General features: G+C 41.4%; 1 protein-coding gene across 6 annotated transcripts in view; it reads right to left on the minus strand.

The window, feature by feature from the left end:
* Positions 1–440: 440 nt before the first annotated feature.
* Ocln (occludin) overlaps positions 441–22,739 on the minus strand; it is a 56,215-nt gene continuing 33,916 nt past the window's right edge. For 5 of the 6 annotated variants that reach the window (NM_001360539.1, NM_001360536.1, NM_001360538.1 and 2 more), the window contains 5 exons: positions 18,964–19,112; positions 15,349–15,564; positions 10,088–10,259; positions 6,873–6,914; positions 441–2,852 (listed from right to left, as the gene is read on the minus strand). In NM_001360539.1, coding sequence (NP_001347468.1) covers positions 2,751–2,852; positions 6,873–6,914; positions 10,088–10,259; positions 15,349–15,564; positions 18,964–19,112 — 681 coding nt within the window. In that variant the 3' untranslated portion in view covers positions 441–2,750. The remainder of the gene's footprint in view (positions 2,853–6,872; positions 6,915–10,087; positions 10,260–15,348; positions 15,565–18,963; positions 19,113–22,739) is intronic. The other variant, NM_008756.2, reaches the window with a different exon arrangement.

Consider the following 22,739-nt stretch of genomic DNA (forward strand, 5'->3'; position numbering starts at 1 on the left):
ACCCTACATGACACAGTGCATCACTTAGCAGTCAGTGCCCTACATCACACAGTGTATCACTTAGCACTCAGTACCCTACATGACACAGTGCATCACTTAGCAGTCAGTGCCCTACATCACACAGTGTATCACTTAGCACTCAGTACCCTACATGACACAGTGCATCACTTAGCAGTCAGTGCCCTACACTACACAATGTTTCACTTAGCAGTCAGTCTAGGATGGAAAAATAAAGATTTCCTCGTCCAAAGGATCAAGATCGCACCTCCATCTAAACTCACTAGTATGTGGCTGAGGCAGATAACATACCAGAGCACTACTTTCCTTATCCATAAAATGAGAACAAGCAACAGTCCCATGCTAAGAGGCTGTTATGAGAACTGAACGAGGTATCCTGTATATCTGTATATACAATGTTAACTGCAAACAGTGGACTAGTATTTACTGTAAATACTAGACTTTATTTCAAAAATATAAAGCACACACAACAAAACATCATTGCCTTTCCTGGGGGAGGGGTTAGTTCATGTATGTTTATTCTAATGTTTTCAGCTTTTCAAAATGGAAACCTTGATCTTACCAACTTACAATAACACACACACGTGCGCATCATTTAATGCAGGGAACTTCATAAGAAGGGTTATGTTTTCACATAACTATTGAAAAAAAAAGCATGTAAAGAATAGTTTTACTAACAGAACGTAGGTATGAAAACCAAAAACCATAGGTCAGAATGTAAAACGCCTCTAAGGTTTAATCTAGCCCCTATTTTACATTAAGAAACTGCCTGAACAGACCGATGGACACACCCTGGTACTGGCTTCAGGCCTGCAGTGGTAGCACCACGTTGGAAAAGAATTATTTCTTTTACTCTTCCAACATCTAATTTTATGGCACAGTTTTATAATTCCTGCCACTTCATTTTCTTCATCTAACAGAACAGACCTGCTTTGTGAGGACACTAGCAAATTGGCTTCATAAACTACGGAGGAGCCAGGCCTGGAGGAGAACCTCTAATCTACCTGCCACCCGGGGAGTGGGAGGCAGGAGGACTGCAAATTTGAAGTCTGCCATCTTGAGCTACCTAGTGAAACCCTGTCTAAATCAAAACAAAACAACAGAAAAGAACAATGATTTCCAAGAGGGAGACGTTAATTAACATAATGACCAGTTAAGGAGCTCCAAACAGTCTTTCCTACTCGATGTCAATCCAAAAGGGACGAAAATACTTTTTTGTACTATGTTCAGCATGTAGAAAATAAAATTTTTCTTTAATTTGAAAAAAAAATTGACCCAGTATTATACAAAAACATTATTTAAATTTTTATCATTGGAAAATAATTCAAAAATTGTATAAACAAGAATATGTACTGCCATGTCTGAAAGGTATATAAAACATTTTCAGCTAAAACAGACCAAATTGGGCTGGATGTCAATGTGGTCTATGAAGCACTATCAGCTAATTTTATACTATTAACAAAAATTTTAATTTATAAAGAACATCCTGGGATTTACAGACACTGTTTAAGTATCATGCTGTTCTATGAACATTATCCCATTTCTAGTCAGAGTTTTGTTCACTGCCCAAGGACTGGGCAATCACCTGCTAGCACAGCACCCAAGGTAGTTCACACACTGAAACTTTAGTATAGCTTTGCACAACTGAATAGAACAGTACTAATGACATCAAATGAGCACATTATAGAAAGAGAACATCAGGTTTAATACCTTATAAAATATGTACAAAACTTGAGCATTCCTGTGAAATACAATTCAAGTCATAATTGTAAATGTAATTGGATACTCTGATACAATGGAAAGGTCTAGTGGGTTATCAAAAAAAAAAAAAAAAAGCATGTAAACTATACAAGATAAAAAGCACTTTAACCCTGGATTTAAAATCATCTTTCAAACGTAAATATATATTTACAATTCTTAAATTTCACATACTTGTTAATTTTATATGATCTTAAGTGTTAGGAAAAAATGTAAAGCCAAAAATAATCCTATTCATTTGTTAAAAGTCAATATAAGAAAAACAGTGGTGGGGAACGTGGCCGATATAATGTATCGTATTTCCCCTGAAATACAAAGGCAGGAATGCTGTCATTTGCAGTCATAAAACAGACTTAGCCAAAACTGCCTTAGCAGTTTCAGTTTGGAGAAGTCACCGCAGGAAAAGTGATGATACCGGTCCACGACGTTAACTCCTGAACCAGCACTCAGAGAAGCTGTGTGAGTTCAAGGCCAGCCTGGTCTACAGCGTAAGTTCTAGGTCAGCCAGGGCTACACAGAGAAACCCTGTCTGGAAAACCAAAAACAACCTGATTCTAAATAACAGTCACCTGAGGGCTGCTGCAAAGATTGATTAGACGGTCTACCTGGAGGAACACACTGCCTGGCGTGTGAACCTTCACATCAAAGCTCAACACACATCACAGCTCACACCAGGACCTTTCTTGACATTTAAAATATCAAGCAACATTTTAATTCTTAATACAAGAATCAATGTTGAAACTGTAAAATCCTTAATTGGAGTGTTCAGCCCAGTCAATTATCAAAAGCCATTTATAAAATGCTTCAATACTGGAGATAGGAAACTGATGGAATTAAAGCCACGGAAACTTTGTAATGATCACAAAGTTTTAACTTCCCAGATTAGAGTCCAAAGTCAGTTTGCCTCTGGAGAGAATTGCAGAGACATCGTGCAGGCAGATGCACCTCTCCCTTCTCCCGCAACTGGCATCTCTCTAAGGTTTCCGTCTGTCATAATCTCCCACCATCCTCTTGATGTGCGATAATTTGCTCTTCAACTGCTTGCAGTAATTCCTCTTACTTTTATAATCTGCAGACTGAGACAGAGAGAGTAAATCACATAAATGCCAACACACTAAAGAATGAGACTCTAGCTGGGCAGTGGTGGCACACGCCTTTAATCCCAGCACTCGGGAGGCAGAGGCAGGTGGATTTCTGAGTTCGATGCCAGCCTGGTCTACAGAGTGAGTTCCAGGACAACCAGGTCTTTACAGAGAAACCCTGTCTCGAAAAAACAAAAAAATTTAAAAATGAAATAAAACTCTAGAAGTGTCACTGGATATATTAACTACACTCATGGCAGAACCCAATGCAAAACTCCATGGTTTTTTGTTTTGTATTGTTTGTGGGCTTTTTGTTTGGGTGTTTTGTTTTGTTTTGTTTTGTTTTAACATACTGGGTTTTTGTTTCTGATTTTCCTTTAAAAAAAAAAAAGGAATGATTTATTTATTTTATGTATATAAGTACACGGTAGCTCTCTTCAGACACACCAGAAGAGGGCATCGGTTTCTATTACAGATGTTTTTGAGCCATCATGTGGTTGCTGGGAATTGAACTCCAGACTTACTGGAAGAGCAGCCAGTGTTCTTAACCTCTGAGCCATCTCCCCAGCCTCTTCCTTTTTTCTAAAGTGTGTTTTAGAGAAAGAGAACACACCAAGTTGGGTGAGTGAATACAGAGGTAGGGAGGATCTGGGAGGAGTTGGAGAGAGGGGAAAACATCAAAATTATATGAAAAAAATTTAAATTAAAAAAATGGGCCTCCTGAGAAAGCAAGGATAAACAAAACAAAACAAAAAAAGGAAAGACTAGTCATAAAGAAGTAATGAGTACTAAATGAGTATCTTTAAGGTACTGAGCACTATCACTGACCACACAGGCAGATGGTTTAAGGTACTGAGCACTATCACTGACCACACAGGCAGATGGTTTAAGGTACTGAGCACTATCACTGACCACACAGGCAGATGGTTTAAGGTACTGAGCACTATCACTGACCACACAGGCAGATGGTTTAAGGTACTGAGCACTATCACTGACCACATAGGCAGATGGCCCTTTTTCCTCAATAATATCTTTTAAACTGATTTTTTACAAAGGATATGTTTATTTCTAAAAAATATGTTAAGTCACTATGAGAATTCACTGACCTTTGTGTTTATAAATTATCTTTTAAAAAAAAAAATTTCAGGGGCTACTAGTAAGATGGCTCAGGAGATAAATGCGCCAGCTGCAGAGCTCTGAGATCTGGGTTCCATCCCCAGAATCCACACGGTGGAAAGAGAATGGACTCCTGCAAGTGTCCTTTGAAGTCCACCCCTGTGCCATGGTACACATGCTCCTCCACGCATCCATACATACATGCAAACTTCATACATACACACAGTAAGTAAGAAGACTTCATACATGCACACAGTAAGTACATACATACATGCAAACTTCATACATACACACAGTAAGTACATACATACATAAATGCAAACTTCATACATACACACAGTAAGTAAGTAGAGGGTGCTGGCTCCCCTGGGCAACAAACTCAGGTCCTCTGCCCCATATACTCCTTTAAACTCATTTAAAGGGTTAGGGAGGGGCTTTGATGCAAAGGGCCTATTACTGAAAGCAGGAGGACTGGGTTCGATATCCAGCACACACATAAGAAGCCAGGTGTGATGCCTGTACCTGTAATTCCAGCCCTGGAGGGAGGAGCACTGTCGGGTAAGGAGCACTGGGGGGAGGAGATAGGAGGATCTTGGGCCACTCAATCTAGCAAAAATAGTAAAGCAAGCTCCAGATTCAACAGAAGAGCCTATCTCAAAAAATAAAGTAGGAAACACACACACATACACACACACACACCTTAGTTAAAATCATTATGCTCTGTAATTACAATAAAAACTTTTAGCATTAAGTATTTTGAAAACAAAAAGTGTTACAAGACAACAGTGCCTGTAATATCAAGTGTTAGCAAGGACAAAGTAAGATTCTCAGTGAAGGTGTGAACTAGTGTAAGCTCCTGGGAAGGCTGTATGACAGAATCTACTGAAGCCACACATACACAGAGACAGACACACACAGATACACCCACACCGACACACACCCATACCCACACTGACATACACACACAGAGACACACCCACACACAGACACACACACACAGAAACCCACACCCAAACACACCCACAGACACCTACACCACACACACACATACACACATACACACACACACACACACACACACACAGGCATGAGCCTAATGATTCTACAGTTTACAAACTGTAAACCTCTCAGATGTGTGCACACTGATGCTGTATTATTTGTGAACTCTTAAAACTAAGGAATCAAATAATCGTTAACAATAAAATAAATAGGCAGACATAGCAGCAACACATTCCTTTAATCCCAGCACTTGGGAGGCAGAGGCAGACAGATCTCTGAGTTGAGACCAGCCTGGTCTACAAAAGAGTTTCAGGACAGCTAGGGCTACACAGAGGAAACCCTGTCTCGAAAAGCCAAAAAATAAAATAAAATAGATGATTAAGTTCTATTTTTGTACAACATAACACTACATAATGATAAAAATAAATGAATAACAACACACAAAAGCACAAATAAATCTTTGTTTTTCTTTCTTTCTCCAGGCCCATCATTTCTTTTTATTCAAGTAATTTTAAATAGTCAAGACTAATGTATAATTTTGGGGGATGGTATAAGAACAGGAATGTTGCAGGATTTTCCCTGTTCAATTATTAGTGCAGAGGAGACCTGTGGTTGGACAGTGAAAAGGGAGGCAGAGCTAAGAGTTGCACAGACAGCATCTCAGGGGATGAGAGGAGAGGAGGAAGATGGCTGGGAACATGAACCCATGTCTACTTACCAGCTACAAGTCGCTATGATTTCACAAGGTTAGAAATTTTGGGATCAAGCTTTTATCATTATGAATTGGCTCTGAAATTATTGTATTGGCATCTTTTTTTCTTTCTTTTATTTATTTATTTATTATTATATCTAAGTACACTGTAGCTGTCTTCAGACACAGCAGAAGAGGGCGTCAGATCTTATTAAGGATGGTTGTGAACCACCATGTGGTTGCTGGGATTTGAACTCATGACCTTTGGAAGAGCAGTCAGTGCTCTTACCCGCTGAGCCATCTCTCCAGCCCCTTGTACTGGCATCTTATAAATAGCAATTATAGTGATACATAAATCTGATGGGTTAATTAAGCTCTAAGAGTCTTGATTCTACCAGGTAATTAGGTGTTGAAATGGCTGACCATGGTGAGGCATTGCGTGGTAGTGAGAGGACCTAAGGGGCGGGGGGAAGCCTTGTGGTGCAGCATGGCTGGAAGAGAGCTGGAGGGCCGGCAGGAGTGCGGGAGCGTAGTCCTGCCCTTGGAGAGTTGGAAGGTTCATTTTTTAATATTTCCCATAACACAGGAGAGGAATAAGAATGAGGAGCTATTAAGGTTACTAAAAAAATGTATTTCTTTTTCTGGGTGCCAAGAATACAGGTTTAAGGTCAAAACTTACCAACCCTCCCACTAGGACTTACACAGTATTTACAGATATACTTCAACTTTAAAGAAAGATTTTAGGGCTGCGTATGGTAAAGCATTGCATCTGACCCCAGCACTTGGGAGACAAAGGCAAGCTTGATCTACAAAGCTGAACTGTAGACTAGCCAGGGATATCCAGTGAAACCCTGTCTCAAAAAAAGTATTTAGAAAATCGGTATAAACAAATAAAACTAAAGTCCTAACTTCTCAGTTATAATGCTCATAGGTAAAAGACAGGGACTCTGTCTATAATCAGTGTACATACATAAGAAAGGAATAGTCACTATAAACATTAAATAAAAGAGTCTCAAAATTGAATACTTATGCCGGGCCATGGTGGCACACACCTTTAATCCCAGCACTTGGGAGGCAGAGGCAGGCGGATGGATCTCTGAGTTCAAGGCCAGCCTGGTCTACAGAGTGAGTTCCAGGACAGCCAGGGCTATATCGAGAAACCTTGTCTCAGAGACACCAAAAGAAAAAACAAAAAACTGGATACTTACTCCCTTAACTTGCTTTAGTCTATTATATTCATCAGCAGCAGCCTAAGGATAAGAAACAAAAAGAAAGAAAATGGTTATTGAAGCATTTTCTCCCTCAAGAATAGTATTCTTAGCCGGGCGTGGTGGCGCACGCCTTTAATCCCAGCACTCAGGAGGCAGAGTCAGGTGGATTTCTGAGTTGGAGGCCAGCCTGGTTTACAAAGTGAGTTCCAGGACAGCCAGGGCTACACAGAGAAACCCTGTCTCGAAAAAACAAAAAACAAAAAAGAAAGAATAGTATTCTTTGGAGCTGGAGAGAGGGCTTGGTTGTTGAGATTGTGGCCTTCCAAGTACCTAAAAGGGCATGTGAAAGCCACACACCCTTCCCATACAATTCTCTTTATTTTTTTTTAAGATTTATCTATTTTATGTATATGAATACACTGTAGCTGTCTTCAGACACACCAGAAGAGGGCATCAGATCCCCATTACAGATGGTTGTGAGCCACCATGTGGTTGCTGGGAATTGAACTCAGGACCTCTGGAAGAGCAATTAGTGCTCTTAACCGCTGAGCCATCTCTCCAGCCCCAATCCAGTCACAACTCAATGAAGCCTCCCCTCAATTGTCTAGGCATCTGACTGCCTTAATTCCCTCTCAGAGTATTTACTCAGACAGTCCTTTCTACAGATAATGTGAGCAGTGTCAGTCATACTGTCTAAGCCATTCAGATATCAGGCTCCTGATTAGAATTTGAGTTCTCTGCAGGGAGGGACATAAAATTATCAAACACACAAAAACTGATTAATAAGTGTTGAATGAACTGAAAAAGGTTTACCAAAATATGAGATAGAAGCTATAAAACAATAGATAAATCAAGGTACAGTAGTGCCGGGCAGTGGTGGTGCATGCCTTTAATCCCAGCACTCGGGAGGCAGAGGCAGGCAGATCTCTGAGTTCGAGGCCAGCCTGGTCTACAGAGTGAGTTTCAGGACAGCCAGGGCTATACAGAGAAACCTTGTCTCGGAAAAAAAAAAAAAAAGAAAAGAAAAGAAAGAAAAGAAAGAGAGAGAGAGAGAGAGAGAAGAGAAGAGAAGAGAAGAGAAGAGAAGAGAAGAGAAGAGAAGAGAAGAGAAGAGAAGAGAAGAGAAGAAGAAAAAGAAAAAGAAAAAGAGGCAGATCTCTAGTGAGTATATGAAGTGATGGGGAGGGAAGGTTTAGTTACTAATACCTAAGGCAGTCAAATGAGCCACCTAGCACAGTACTGGGGAAATGTGGCTGGTACAATCCTGATGGGCAACTGAAATATTTTAAATGCACGCCCTCTCTCTGGATCAACAGTGTCACATTCTGGCTTTTATTTTCACTACCTAAGAACACACAAATACAAACCTGAAAGGCTTGCCAGTAGCTTTTTCCGTATTACACTATTTCCAAAGAAATATCCTTCAGTAAAGGATGATACATACAATCATAAAATTAAAAATCCTATAGCTACAAACTTGAAATCCCAGCATTGGCAGACAGAGGCATGAGCATGAAGGGTTCAAGGTCAGCCTGTGCTCAGAGCCAGGCGCTGGGTCACTAGAAGTAGACTTTTATTACTGATACCAGACAATAACCACAAGCCACTTCTGTGTAAAGGAGATGGAAGGAAAGCCGTGCCAAGCACTGTGTTCAAGTAGCAGTGGGAGGGAGCTTGCCTAAAGTGTTGTCTATCTCTGCAAAAGAAGAAGAAGAAAAAAAAAAGAAGAAGAAGAAGAAGAAAAGCCAGGTGAGACAGCACATGCCTATAATACTACCACCTAAGCAAGAACTGGAGCACCCACTACTCCAAGGCAGGGAGAGAACAGCCAAACAGCCCGAGTAACAACGCTGTGTCCTTAATAACTGCTAGAGCTGAATCCAGAGGCTACCACTGTTTACCCCAAGGCAGAAAAGTGTCAGCTTTCCTGGCAGTGGGAACCAGGAGCTGAAGTTGAGCCATGGGAAGCCCGCAAGTGGGAGAGAAAGCTCAACAGGGAACAACAGCCTGAAAGAGGCTTCCCCAGTCAGTGTCTGCTGGACATTTGCAAGCCCCTAATTTGATAACCTTCCTGCTGTTATTTGCTCATGTACTTGAAAACCTAACACAAGAGGACACTCTACTTTGCCCTTGCCCAGTCAAGTTTTGGTGACTAGTTTGAGTGCCTATCTAATGATGCTTGCTTACTTTTGATTTCTCTCTCTCTCCCTCTCCCTCTCCCTCTCCTTCCCTTTCTATTTGTTTGTTCTTTGTTTTTTCAAAATCAGATTTCTCTGTGTCCTGGAACTCTCTTTGTAGAACAGGATGAGCTCCAACTCAGAGATCCCCCTGCCTCTGCCTTCCAAGTGATAGGATTAAAGACATGCACACCTTAATTTGAATTTTGATTTTGTGTGTATGGATGCTTAGCCTGCAGTAAGTCTGCATATCACTTGTGTCCGGTCTTTATGAAGGGCAGAAGAGGGCATCAGAAATCCTGGAACTGGGGTTACAGATAACTGATTGGGTAGTGGCTCCTTAGGAAGTGAACTCCAGTCATCTGGGGAGACAAGCCAGTGCTCTTAACTGCTCAAAACAAGTCCTGATTGAAGATTGTGTCTGCCTACCTACACTCCAGGCACTCATGGTAACAAACTTTTTCTGGGGTATGTGGTAGAAATTTAAGGAAGAAAACACATGCCTGCCCACCAGCCCACCCCAACCCTCACCCCCGCCCTTCATGTAACCCTGGCTATCTTAGAACTCAGTATGTAGACTAGAATGGCTTCAAATTCAGAGAGCCTACTCATGCCTCCCAAGTGCAGAGATTAAAAGTATTCAACAGACACCAAGTCCCACCCAAGGGATATACTTCCATATCTACAGTTCTGAGTTGAGGTTTTTACAAGAAAAATGATATATAAAAATTAATATGGTCACTTTCTTTTAAATAGAAATTGATACATTTATATATTTAGACTATTGCTTTGTAACATCTAAATTTTATTGAGAGAGAGAGAGAGAGAGAGAGATTGATTTGAATTCCAACATTTAGGAGTTTGGAAACCAGACAAGGTGGCCCATGTCTGAAATGCCAGTATTTGGGAGATGGTGGCAAAAGTCTCAAGAATTCAGTGCCATCCTCAGGTATATATTAAGTGTGAGGTCAGCAGGAAGTATGTGAGACCTGTCTTGAAAAACAAAACACAAAACTGAAAAGTCAGACAACTTACCATGTACTCTTCACTCTCCTCTCTGTAGTCATCCAGCTCTTTATCTAGACGAGAGAGCTCTTTATTGACGTCGTCTAGTTCTGCCTGTAAGCTCTTATACTCCTGCAGACCTGCATCAAAATTTCTCTTGTAGAGTTGTCTTTGTTGATCTGAAGTGATAGGTGGATATTCCCTGAGAATCAGAAGAGAAAATGATTTGTGAGTACCCTCTGCACATATTAAAAGCCAGTGGTTTTCTCTCAAAGACAGCACACTGGTAAGGAATACTAAAAATCATATCCTCTTGTTTTCTGTTGTGTCCTAGGAGAAAGGTAAGGTGCCATTAATTTCTACTAAGAACTATTACAGAAAAGTAAGGGTACGCTGCCCATCACATGTCACCTATTCACTACAGAGGGGCTCAGTCTGAAGTAGCTAAGTGGATATTCCCTGCCTCCCTCACCTCTAAACACATCCCTACCAAAGCCAAATGCTTGTCAGAAGGAATGTTCTGTGCTCCCTTGCTAAAATGACAAGCTCTCTGGAATGATTTTAGACCTCAAAAGCTCAGTGGCAGACCATTTTCCTACACTGTATACAATCAAAGTTCTGGGTTTAAGCCATAGTAACACACACACACAGACACACATACACACACACAGACACACACACACACACACACACACACATACACACACACACACACACACAGACTGATTATTCTTTTTATATTACCATTCATATTATATAAATACTTCTCATATATTTACAAATCAAGGCAAATGTCATGAAATTTAAGGTTTTAGTTAATGAGAATACATTGATTCTCACTAATGATACTACAGTGTGATAGAACACCTAGGTTTAAAGTCTTAAAACAATGCTGGACACATAGCCTGTTTTGATTACCTCAAAACAGCTGTCTGGGAGTGGCTGTTTCCTGCTACCACCTACCATCTTCAGACAAGCTTATTTATTTATTTTTGGTCTTATTATTCCCAAGTGGAAAGAGCTTATCTTGTTCTTTCATTATAAAAGTATGCATTAAAAATGCACACACAGAGGCTAGAGGCGTAGCTCAGCACTAAAGTGGGTGTATAGTGTGTGTAACACCCTAGGTTCAATCTCCAGCATTAAATCACACACACCTATGAAAACAAATGCATTGCGTAAATAAACTGGCAACTCATGAAAGTCTGACGAACTAATGCCGGAATTCTGAGGCCATCGAGATCAGCGGGCAGAAGGCCTCACTTCCAGGCCTGAAGACATGAATTTGAATGCCAGAAGAGGAGTGACTCCATCATATTGTCCTCTGGGACCACACACACACACTCTCACACACACACAGAGTGCCCCACCCCAATAAAGAAAATGTAATAAGCATTCTGTGCTGGATTGTGTATGTCTGAACGTGCCAGCTATTCCCTGCATATGAAGCTGACACCTCAAAATGTCCACTGGGAAAATTCTTGAAGCTAATTTGACAGGACGATAAAACTCCACAGAGCATGAGACTTAATTAAATCTTAGCTCTAGTAGTCAATAAGATGTCTTCATTCTACAGAGAGGAAAATTATATTTTTGATTGAAAGGAAAACAAATGTGGTGATTTCTCAGTATTCAGTTAAATGTTCCATTATTTAAGTTAGACAAATATATCCCAGATAGATGAATTGACCAGGTCAAAAAGACTTGTGGGTAAGGAAAACAAGGTATAACAATCATATGTGGGGGCTGGCGAGATGGCTCAGCAGGTAAGAGCACTGACTGTTCTTCCGAAGGTCCTGAGTTCAAATCCCGGCAACCACATGGTGACTCACAACTACCCGTAATGAGACCTGATATTCTCTTCTGGTGTGTCTGAAGACAGTTACAGTGTATTTATGTATAATAATAAATAAATCTTTTTTTAAAATTGCCTTACATTTGAAATGTAAATAAATAAAATATCGAATAAAAGGAAAAAAAAAAGGATGAGATGGGAAAAAAATGAAAACTTCTTTAAAAAAAAAGGAGGAATCATATGTGTGGATGCCAGAGGAGATGGTGCATGACTTTAATCAAGGCCAGCCTGGTCTATAGAGCAGTTTCCAAGACAGTCAGGGCTACACAGAGAGATACTGTCTCAAAAAAAAAATCCTAAGTAAGGTATGTTAAGCAGTTTATTCATGCACCATCCACATCTCCTAACAACTTGAGGAAGCAAGGCTTATAAACCACCATTCATGCTGCAAAAAATTTTAATGAGCAAAACATTGACACAATAGTCAAAGAAAATGCAAAAAGCAAAAAGGTCCTAACCCAGAACATCCAGGAAATCCAGGACACAATGAGAAGACCAAGCCTAAGGATAATAAGTATAGAAGAGAGCAAAGATTCCCAACTTAAAGGGCCAGTAAATATTTTCAAGAAAATTATAGAAGAAAACTTCCCTAACCTAAAGAAAGAGATGCCCATGAACATACAAGAAGCCTACAGAACTCCAAATAGACTTGACCAGAAAAGAAATTCCTCCCATCACATAATAATCAAAACACTAAATGCACTAAACAAAGAAAGAATATTAAAAGCAGTAATGGGAAAAGGTCAAGTAACATATAAAAGCAGACCTATCAGAATTACACCAGACTTCTCACCAGAGACTATGAAAGCCAGAAGATCCTGGGCAGATGTCATTCAGACCCTAAGAGAACACAAATGCCAGCCCAGGCTACTATTCCCAGCAAAACTCTCAATTACCATAGATGGAAAAACCAAAGTATTCCATGACAAAACCAAATTTACACAATATCTTTCCACAAATCCAAACCTACAAAGGATAATAGATGGAAAACACCAACACAAAGAGTGAAACTACACCCTAAAAGAGCAAGAAACTGACAACAAACCCACCCAAACATAATTCTACCTCTAACAAGAAAATTAACAGGAAGTAACAATCACTTTTCCTTAATATCTCTTAATATGAAAATTAATATTATTAACATATCCAAATCGATTGAAATTCAAAAATATGAGGAATTAGAAATTTGTCAGCTGTCATTCCGTGGTCTCTCTAATTTGGTAATGGGAGAAATAGGTCCAATATTATACAATCCATATATACTTTCTGCTTGTTTGTACATATCAGGGTCTTACTGTGTGCCACATAATGGTCTTGAAATCATGTTTCTCCTATCTCAGCCTCTCTATTAGTAGGATTGTTTATTTGATGTTTTTAGACTATAGTATGGTTTTCAGAACAGCTTACATATTTCAAAATTATTTATACAGCCAAAAGAAATGTAGACAGCCAAAAGAAATGGGAGGTGGCTTGTAAGAGAATAATAGCAAAGAGTGAGACTGAAGGTTTTGCTTGATATTTATAATTACTGTATCAATTTTGAAGAAGAGGACTTTATAAGTTACTCTTATTCTGAGATGAATGCTTTTCAAAATCATCTAAGCCAATGAACCAGAATCTTACCCTCACCTAATATCTGTGCCACCCTCCAAGCAGAACCATTGTTCATTGAAACAGTTGATGAATGACTTCATGGATAGACCATCTTAATACACATACCATTTCTTAAATGAATGTAACCTGTTCCCTGTAGCCTGAGAATGATGACAATCACTCAAGTCAAACAGCTTTGACCATAGCAGGAAATCTGTATCCAAAAATCGTGCCTACAATTCATTCCTTGGTGCAGCAGAACTGTCAACTCTTAGCTTATCTACTATGGAGGTAAAATCCTTTGGTGATGTGAGGGACATTGAAGTACAGCCTTATTACAATGAACTCCAATGTCCAAACACTGTTCTTATTTTGTGTTTGTACCACAGTAAGAGCCCAGATTTTAAGCTCTACTAAAAATAAAACAAACAAACAAAAAAACTTTATTTATGTTCATTAAAAAAACTAACAGTAATATATTATTTTAAAATATCATACAGTTAATATATTTGGAGTTATTTAAAATTTACACTGAGAAAAATATATGTATTTTCAGTATTGCTGTAGACAATTATCTACCTAACTGTTCAATTGATTGTTGTTTTATATCAAACAACTTTTATAATACTCATTTTTATTGTTACAATATTTTATAAATTTTAAAGAATATGATAAAAAACGAAAGGTATTGCAAGTTTGGAGGGCCCTCCTGGAGGAGTCGGGGTACAAAAAGCAAAGAAGAATGTGATGTAAGTCTACTTACTCAAAACATGTTTTTAAATGTTAAAAAAATTCAGATAAATTTAAGTTATGTATCTTTTCTCATCATAATGCAATAAAACTTAAATCAAAGGAAAAAATCATAAGTAAGGTATATCCATGCCCCACCCATATCTCCTAAGAACTTGAGATTTATAAACCACCATTCATGCTGCAAAAATGTTTAATGAGCTGGGCGGCAGTGGTATATACCTTTAGTCCCAGCACTTGGGAGGCAGAGGCAAGGCCATCCTGTCTACAGAGCTAGTTCTAGGACAGCCAAGGCTATACAGAGAAACCTAGTCTAAAACAGAAAAAAAGAAAAAAGAAAGGAAGAAAGAAAGGAAGAAAGAGAGGAGAGGAGAGGAGAGGAGAGGAGAGGAGAGGAGAGGAGAGGAGAGGAGAGGAGAGGAGAGGAGAGGAGAGGAGAGGAGAGGAGAGGAGAGGAAAGGAAAGGAAAGGAAAGGAAAGGAAAGGAAAGGAAAGGAAAGGAAAGGAAAGGAAAGGAAAGGAAAGGAAAGGAAAGGAAAGGAAAATCTGCTGTGACTGTGGTCCTGGCATGACAAGGCTACCTGTCACACTTGTATAGTTAGCACTGGGCAAGCCATCAACACAAAAACCTTAACCATCACCTTAGCTACGCAATAAACCGTTACCTCAACTGCTTACAAGGCTGTTGCCAGAGTTCTTTGGGTTAAACTTGAAAAGAATCTCTGGGCTTACCATGAAAGCATAACTTGAAAGTAACTGCCTCAGGAAAGTCTGTGTACTTGGAAATTTTATTATCAGTCCAACACAATTCTCCTAAACTTATGTTTCATTTCTTAGAAAGCCTTTCTTGAGTGTCAATTGGTAGAAGAGCCACTTCAGGGAGAAGAGTGTGTGAAAGAGACATGGTTACCATCCAAACAGAGCCCTGCACTTCTGTTTTATAAAAGGGCACCAAAGGAAAACAAAACCCTCAAAACTGTCTCCAGGCCTGGAGGGGAAAAAATGAGATGACATCATGACCCCAGTTTCCAAGGCAACAACCACAAACCTGGCCTGTAACCAAATGCTTAAGGGGCAGAAGAGAAGGGCTTACCTGACCCAGTCCTCCTCCAGCTCCTCGCAGGACTCCCCACCTGTCGTGTAGTCTGTTTCATAGTGGTCAGGGTCCGTCCTCTTGCCCTTTCCTGCTTTCCCCTTCGTGGGAGCCCTTTTAGAAGGTGTCTCTAGGTTACCATTGCTGCTGTACCGAGGCTGCCTGAAGTCATCCACACTCAAGGTCAGAGGAATCTCCTGGGCCACTTCAGGCACCCTAGTGAAAACACAGGCCATCGCTCAGAGATAGAATACACTTTGACTCTGCCACCACCCTGCAACCAAAAGGGCAGCAAGAACAGGGCTAAGAGACACCCACAGTCAAGGGCGCTCACCCTGAGCAGATGCACAGATTCCTGCATTCAGTCTGGCACCAATTCAGACCCTTCCAACACACAAGCAGCTTTAAAGTTCTGATTGGGGGAGGGGAGTCCATGTTAAAACTTCTAAGTAAAGTGGATCTCACGCTTCCTTTTAGGAAGTTCAGACTAAGCTGTAAGAGGTGTTTATCTGCCCTGTGCCAGAGACTTACTCAACAAAAGACTTATCAGGAAAATAATGAGGACAGTTCTTTTCTACAGGTTCTTCCAGTCCCCAGGAATGCTGGTGTGTGTGTGTGTGTGTGTGTGTTAAACTAAAACGCTTCATGGTTTTGAGTATAGTCATGAATGCCTGTCATCCCAGCATTCAAGAGGTTAAAGTTGAAGAATCATTGTCATCTTGAGTGGGCTACACCGAGAGGCCCTATCTAAATACCTACTGTACTGGCTAGTTTCGTATCAACTTGACACAGCTGGAGTTATCACAGAGAAAGGAGCTTCAGTTGGGGAAATGCCTCCATGAGATCCAGTTGTAAGGCAGTTTCTCAATTAGTGACCAAGGAGGAAAGGCCCCTTGTGGGTGGAACCATCTCTGGGCTGGTAGTCTTGGTTCTATAAGAGAGCAGGCTGAGCAAGCCAGGGGAAGCAAGCCAGTAAGTAACATCCCTCCATGGCCTCTGCATCAGCTCCTGCTTCCTGACCTGCTTGAGTTCCAGTCCTGACTTCCTTGGTGATGAACAGCAGTGTGGAAGTGTAAGCCGAATAAACCCTTTCCTCCCCAACTGTTTCTTGGTCATGCTGCTTGTGCAGGAATAGAAACCCTGACTAAGACACCCACCTTTCAAGGGACGGAGCTTATTAAGTATTCTTTTTAACTCCGTCTGTGTTGAACTTAAAGCCATGTAGAAGCAACAGGGGTTTAACAGAACACATGTTATGTTCCTAACGTAATTATTTCACGTTGCATCAGACGCTAAATTGCATATAATGTTCCTGCCGCTGGGCATGAAAACAAAACCCAACAGCAATAAAAAGGGCTGAGACGGGCACATGCTATTTCTGAGCAGCAGAAACAGTTTCATTTTTGCTCTGTAAACAGTAAAGAACAAAAATGAACAACAACAACAAAATGGCAGAGACATTCTAAGTTATCAGCCTTCTGTTCAGACCAAGTATTAAATAAAAGTAACTGAAGCTTTTTTTTTCTCCCCTCTCTATTGCTTCCAATCTACAGAATCCAGAAGCTAAGTTTTATCTCTAGGTTTATGATTTTCCGGTGCCACCTGGGCCTCACTATTGTCAGAGCCTTAGCTCAGCATTCTTTTTTTTTTTTTTTTTTTTTTTTTAAAGATGGTTGTGAGCCACCATGTGGTTGCTGGGAATTGAACTCAAGACCTCAGGAAAAGCAGTCTGTGCTCTTAACCGCTGAGCCATCCTCCTTTGCTGAGCATTCTAACCACACTTAAGCTCTTATTGACCCTGAAGCTTTGGGGAATGATGTGTAGCTGGGGAACCGGGGAGGGCAGTATTTATTTCTTCAATGTTGCTGTATGTGTTATGCTACCCTTATGTTAACCTTACATGAGTGTCAATGATTAATCAGCTCTTAGACACTCTACCCACAATGCCAGCCACTCTATGTGCTTTCTGCTTTGAGGCAGTAAAACCAAACTTTGTTTTTATCCTTTGTTTTGAAGGAGTTTGTTCGTTGTTGAGACAAGGTTGTCATGGAACCTGGCCCTCAAATTCACAACATAGCTGAAGATGACCTTGAACTCTTGATCCTCTTGCCTCCATACCCCCGAGGGCTAGTATGGTAGGTAAGTACCACCATGGCAGGCTTCATATAAACTCTTTTGGATATGGTTTGGCCTATTTAAGGGCCTCTGCATCAGCTCCTGCCTGCAGCTTCCTGTACTGACTGCTTTTGAAGATGAACAAATGGAACTGTGAGCAAAACAAACCCTTTCCTCCAACTTGCTTTGGTCATGGTGTTTCGTCACAATAGTAATCCGAAAACAAGGTGATACCAGGATGGTGGAGTATTACTGTGGCAGACCTGACCGTGTTCTGCGGAGGACTGTGATATTAGATTTTTGGGTAAGAAAAGTCATTGAGTGTTTGAGAGCTCAGTGAGCTATTCTGTCGTGGCTCTGAAAACTAAGATTGTCGAGAGCAGGGCAGATGATGGAGATCTGGCTTGGGAAGTTTCAGAGGGATGAAAAGATGTGGGTCATTTGTGTGAGGAAAATGTAGTTCTGGTCAGCTGGGGATTAAGACTCAGCTGTGACTAACAAAATACCAGAACCACTAAAGTAAAAACTTTGTTTTACTGGGATAAATGATGCTGGTTGGCTGAAGCTAAGAAATTAGTGATGACTAAGAAGAGACGAGCACCGCTGAGGTGAGATCCTCTGGATGTGCTTCCTGAGAGTCAGCACACAGAGGCTGTGTTCCAGAGGTGGCCAAGGTACACCTCACACTGGTAGCGGAACTTGTTAGTGCAAGAGTCAGTCACCTAGGTGATACTGGTTTTGAAGGCATGAAGGGGTCATGGAGAGCAGCTGAGGCTTGGCACCGTGAGAGGCCAGGAGGTGTCATTGGTGAAGGTACAGTCTCGGTGCCAGTTAAAGGCCAGAGATTGAAGGGGTCATGCAGAGAAGTTGAAGCTTGGCACCATGAAGAGAGCCTATGAGTGGATTCTGCCTGAGCTTAAGACAAGCTCTGTGTACTGCAGAAGCCAGAGCTGGAGAAGTGACTCAAGCCCTTTGAGGAGCCCAGAAAATCATGAGTGAATCCCAGATATTAGATTTTGCTTTGATCAGAATGATTATGCCCTGGTATTTCCTTCTTGAAGTTAAGTAAATATTTAACTTATTATTTATTTTACAGGAGTCCACAGTTGCAAGACAGAATTTTTAAACAGATTTTCGGTTTCAGACACTTTGGGAACTGGAGAGATGGCTCAATGGTTAAGAGCACTGACTGCTCTTCCAGAGATCCTGAGTTCAATTCCCAGCAACCACATGGTGGCTCACAACCATCTGTAAAGGGATCCGATGCCCTCTTCTGGTGTGTCTAAGGACAGCTATAGGGTACACACATACATAAGATAAATAATCCTTTAAAAAAAAATAGAGAAAAAGCCTTTGGACTTCTGAAAAGATTAAATCTGAAAGGACAATGGCACTGCCACTTCTCAGCCTTCTGACTAACAAGGAAAAGGGAGGATAGCACAAAACAATAGGCCAATACTCATATTTAGACAAATGTTATCAAATTAAAGTGCTACTTACAGAGGTGTTGACTTATAGAAAGACTCTGGGTATGATCGCTTGCCATTCACTTTGCCATTGGAGGAGTAGGCCATTGGACTGTCAACTCTTTCCGCATAGTCAGATGGGGGTGGAGGCATGTCCTGTGTGCCTGCAGACACATTTTTAACCTTTAAAAAAGAAAAAAGAAAAAATCAACCCAGGAGACATTGTCATTTCTCACTCAGAACTGAAAGGGGTAAATGTTATGTTGCAAACCTGGGAGAAGAAGTGAGCCTGGCCTCCAGGTTCTCCCAGAATCCCTCAGTCCCTACCTGTTACAGGGTATGGTCTGCATACCCCACCCTCTTCCCTGAACTCTGCAGCCACAGAGGCCCTTCCCTATGTCATCCAGACATTAGGGTTACCTGTTTCTCCTTTTGTACCTTTGGCCTCCTGGGTGCTCTACTTGGCTTCCCTCTCTCCCTTCCCCTTCTTCTCTCAGGACATGGTTTAGGGTCATGACGACTCCAGATGTGTCTGCCACTGGCTACGATCTCCAATATCTCTATCACAAACTTTCTCCTCCACCTCACCTAGGAACAATCATGTCTTTTCCTTTCTTCTTTGTTTTCATTCAGAAGTGGGAGGGGAGTTATCACATATAAACTATATAATATTTAGCTCAGATTATAGAATAACGTGAAGTAATTAGCTACAGTAACTTTCTTACACTCACCCCTTCCACGTGAGAAGCCTGAGCTCACTGCCTGATTGGCTGAGGGAACCAAGTGCCGCGCCCAATACCCCTGTCAAGCAACTCACAGCCACCTTTAACAGCACCTCTAAAGGATCGAGCAGAATCTCCCATTGTCTGTGGGCATTTGCATGCATGTGTACACACACACACACACACACACACACACAAGTTAATCTTTAAAAAGAATAATGGCATCAATCTTTTTGGGTCTCAGTGTTCCCGTCTGCATAAATTGAGGGCAATTACTTCATAAGAATATCTGTAGGATTAAAGGACATGAAGTATCCTATCTACCACGCCTTCTGAACATAGTTTTAAAAAAACAAAAGAGCAAAAAACAAACTCCTACTATACTGGATACAAGTCAATCCTTTGGATCCAATTGAGCTTTTTTTTTTCTGCCACAAAATTTGCAAGCTTGAAACTGGATGATTCTGCTATTTTATACTCTTGCAATTATTATCTGCATCTATACATGGTGTGTCCTTACATCTATACATTGTATGTTCTTACTATACGTGAGCCTTACATCTTACGTTCTCTGCTATGGGAGCATGTGGTGTTTTTGATTGTTTCATATTCAGGCTTAGAGAGAGACGGGATCATTTCTCTGAAAGTGGAATTCGGGGTCACTGCCAAGCCAGCAGGTGGGTTTCCAGGGAGTGTACTCAGATTCCACCTCAGGGGGCCCGGGTGGGAACCATTCTTGGCTCCCACAGAATTCCTTACAACTGAACACAACAAACACCCTCTCAGCCAAAACGGTTGCCAAGCCAAAGGCCTGTTCTTATTCTAGAGATCTCATCAGAACTTTAAAAGGCTTCCTTTTCTTGAAAGCCTGTTTTACTTTTCTCCTGGATCTACTCCCCCTCCTTTCCCCTCCAACAGGAACTTTACCAGAGCCCTAGTCCTTCTGGCTCCTTACAGCCTGGAATGCCCTTCCCCCTTTCTTTGTCTGCTAATCCCTCACTGAACTCCAAATCTTAGCTCAAGTGCAACCACCTCCTAGAGGCCTTTCACTCAAGTCCCTGCAGGATGAGGTACAAGCCTCTCTTATCTCCCCGCATCTATCCCTACAATCCTCCAGCCAGAGCAACCACTCACTGACTCATAGCAATGGCTCGCTCACTTATCGAGACAAGGGACTGGGCTGCTAACAATGCTCATCTGACAGAGCATGGCACAATCTTATAGCCATGACACCTCTCTCAGAAACGAGGAAGCTGTGGCTCAGGATATTGGATAACCTTCCCAAGGACCTAGACCTAATAAAAATGGTCACGCGGGAGGCCTTGCTAATCAAAACCAGGACAGTGTCTGCATAAGTCAGAAGCCCAGAGCTTGGCCTTCAGGGTGGCTCAGCTGGCAAAGGAACCCTCACAAACCTGAGCTCAATCTCTGGGACCTACGTGGTAGAAGGAGAAAGCTAAGTCCCACGGTGCACCTTCCAACGCACATATACACAAATAAATAAATATAATAAAAAGAGGCCCAGAGCTTGCTGTAAAAAGATTTCCTGTGAAACTAGAGCAAAAGAATATAAAGCGAAACACAAATTAAAATCTGTCTTGGGAGAAGAAAAGCTCAGCAGCCGTCATTCCCAAGCCAAGTGCTGGACTCGCCACTCAGCGCAGCCTCTGGTAAGCCCTGACCAAGTCTCTACCCCAGGTCTTCCAGCACGGAAAAGAATTGATAGAAAAGGGCAATGGAAAGCCACACGGTGGAGTCCGGCCAACCAAGAAATGCCACAGACTCACTCTTGAGATTAAATTCAAAAGTTTATCTCAAAAATGTATCTTACACAAACTAGTTTAAAGCATAAAATAGTTAATTTGGGGGATGCACAGGATACATGGATACTAAGGTCCACGTTCCAATTTACAAAAAAAAAGCTGGAGCAGGGCACAGAGGCAGGAGGATCTCTTGAGTCTGAGACCAGCCTGGTCTACAGAGCAAGTTCCAGGACAGCCAGGGCTACACAGAGAGACCCTGTCTCAAAAAAACCAACAAAAACAAAACAAAAAAAGCTTTGATGACAGCATTCTTCACTTCCTCTCTGCTCTGCCTTCTTTACAAGTTCACATGCGCACAGTCAGGCTACACTCGCAGCCAGCCAGTCGAGCAATGTGACAGAAGTCACCCACCACTATGAAGGAAAAGAAATGTCGCCTGATGAGTGCCTGATCACGTGCCTAGCAGTCTAAGTGTGGTTATTTTAGCCCCACCCAGGGAGATAGCATTTTCATATGAGGAAATTAATCTGCTCAAAGTAAAATAGAAGAAGACATAGTGGTGTGGAAGCTGAGCCTTGTGCCCCTCTCAACTAGCTGTTCCCTTCCAAGTCCACCCCAGCTTCTGGAGGTGTGCACTGTGGTACATCACGTGTCCCTGAAACAAAGATCACTCTCCTCACACTCACCACACTCGGAGATACATCATAAAACCTCTACGTGTCTAACCTCAGAAGAGCAGCGAGTGACAAAATTTAATCACTAGTGATGCTGAGAATTCCTCACCAGAAGGGCCTTCGCCTGCTTGGAGGAAGGAAAGCAGAGAAATAGCCCAGCACAGAGAGAAGCAGGCTAATCTCAACGTGCCATCTCCATTTTACAACCTGCCCAACCCACCTTCACGAGCCACGATCCTTGCACAAGTTCTCTAACACTGAGAAGTCCAACTTGTTTTTCCTGTTTCCTGGTATTTTTATCCCTGCAGAAGCTCAGCCCCCAAAAAAGCTCAAAATACCTTCTCAAAAGTTCTTTTTTTTGGTTTTGCTTTTCTTTTTGGTTTGGTTTTGGTTTTGGTTTTTCATGACAGGGTTCTCTGTGTAGCTCTGTCTGTCCTGGAACTCACTCTGTAGACCAGGCTAGCCTCGAACTCAGAAATCCACCTGCCTCTGCCTCCAGAGTGCTGAGATTAAAGGTGATCGCCACCATCACCCCAATCCTTTTTTTTTTCACTTTGAGTTGTTTGAAATGTTCCTATATGGACCAATCCTACAAATTAAGAGACCATAGACCAAGTTGGAACAACGGACTGGTTTAAATTGCTCAGTGGC

Source organism: Mus musculus, chromosome 13 (genome assembly GCF_000001635.26).
Source record: "Mus musculus strain C57BL/6J chromosome 13, GRCm38.p6 C57BL/6J".
Lineage (NCBI taxonomy): Eukaryota > Metazoa > Chordata > Mammalia > Rodentia > Muridae > Mus > Mus musculus.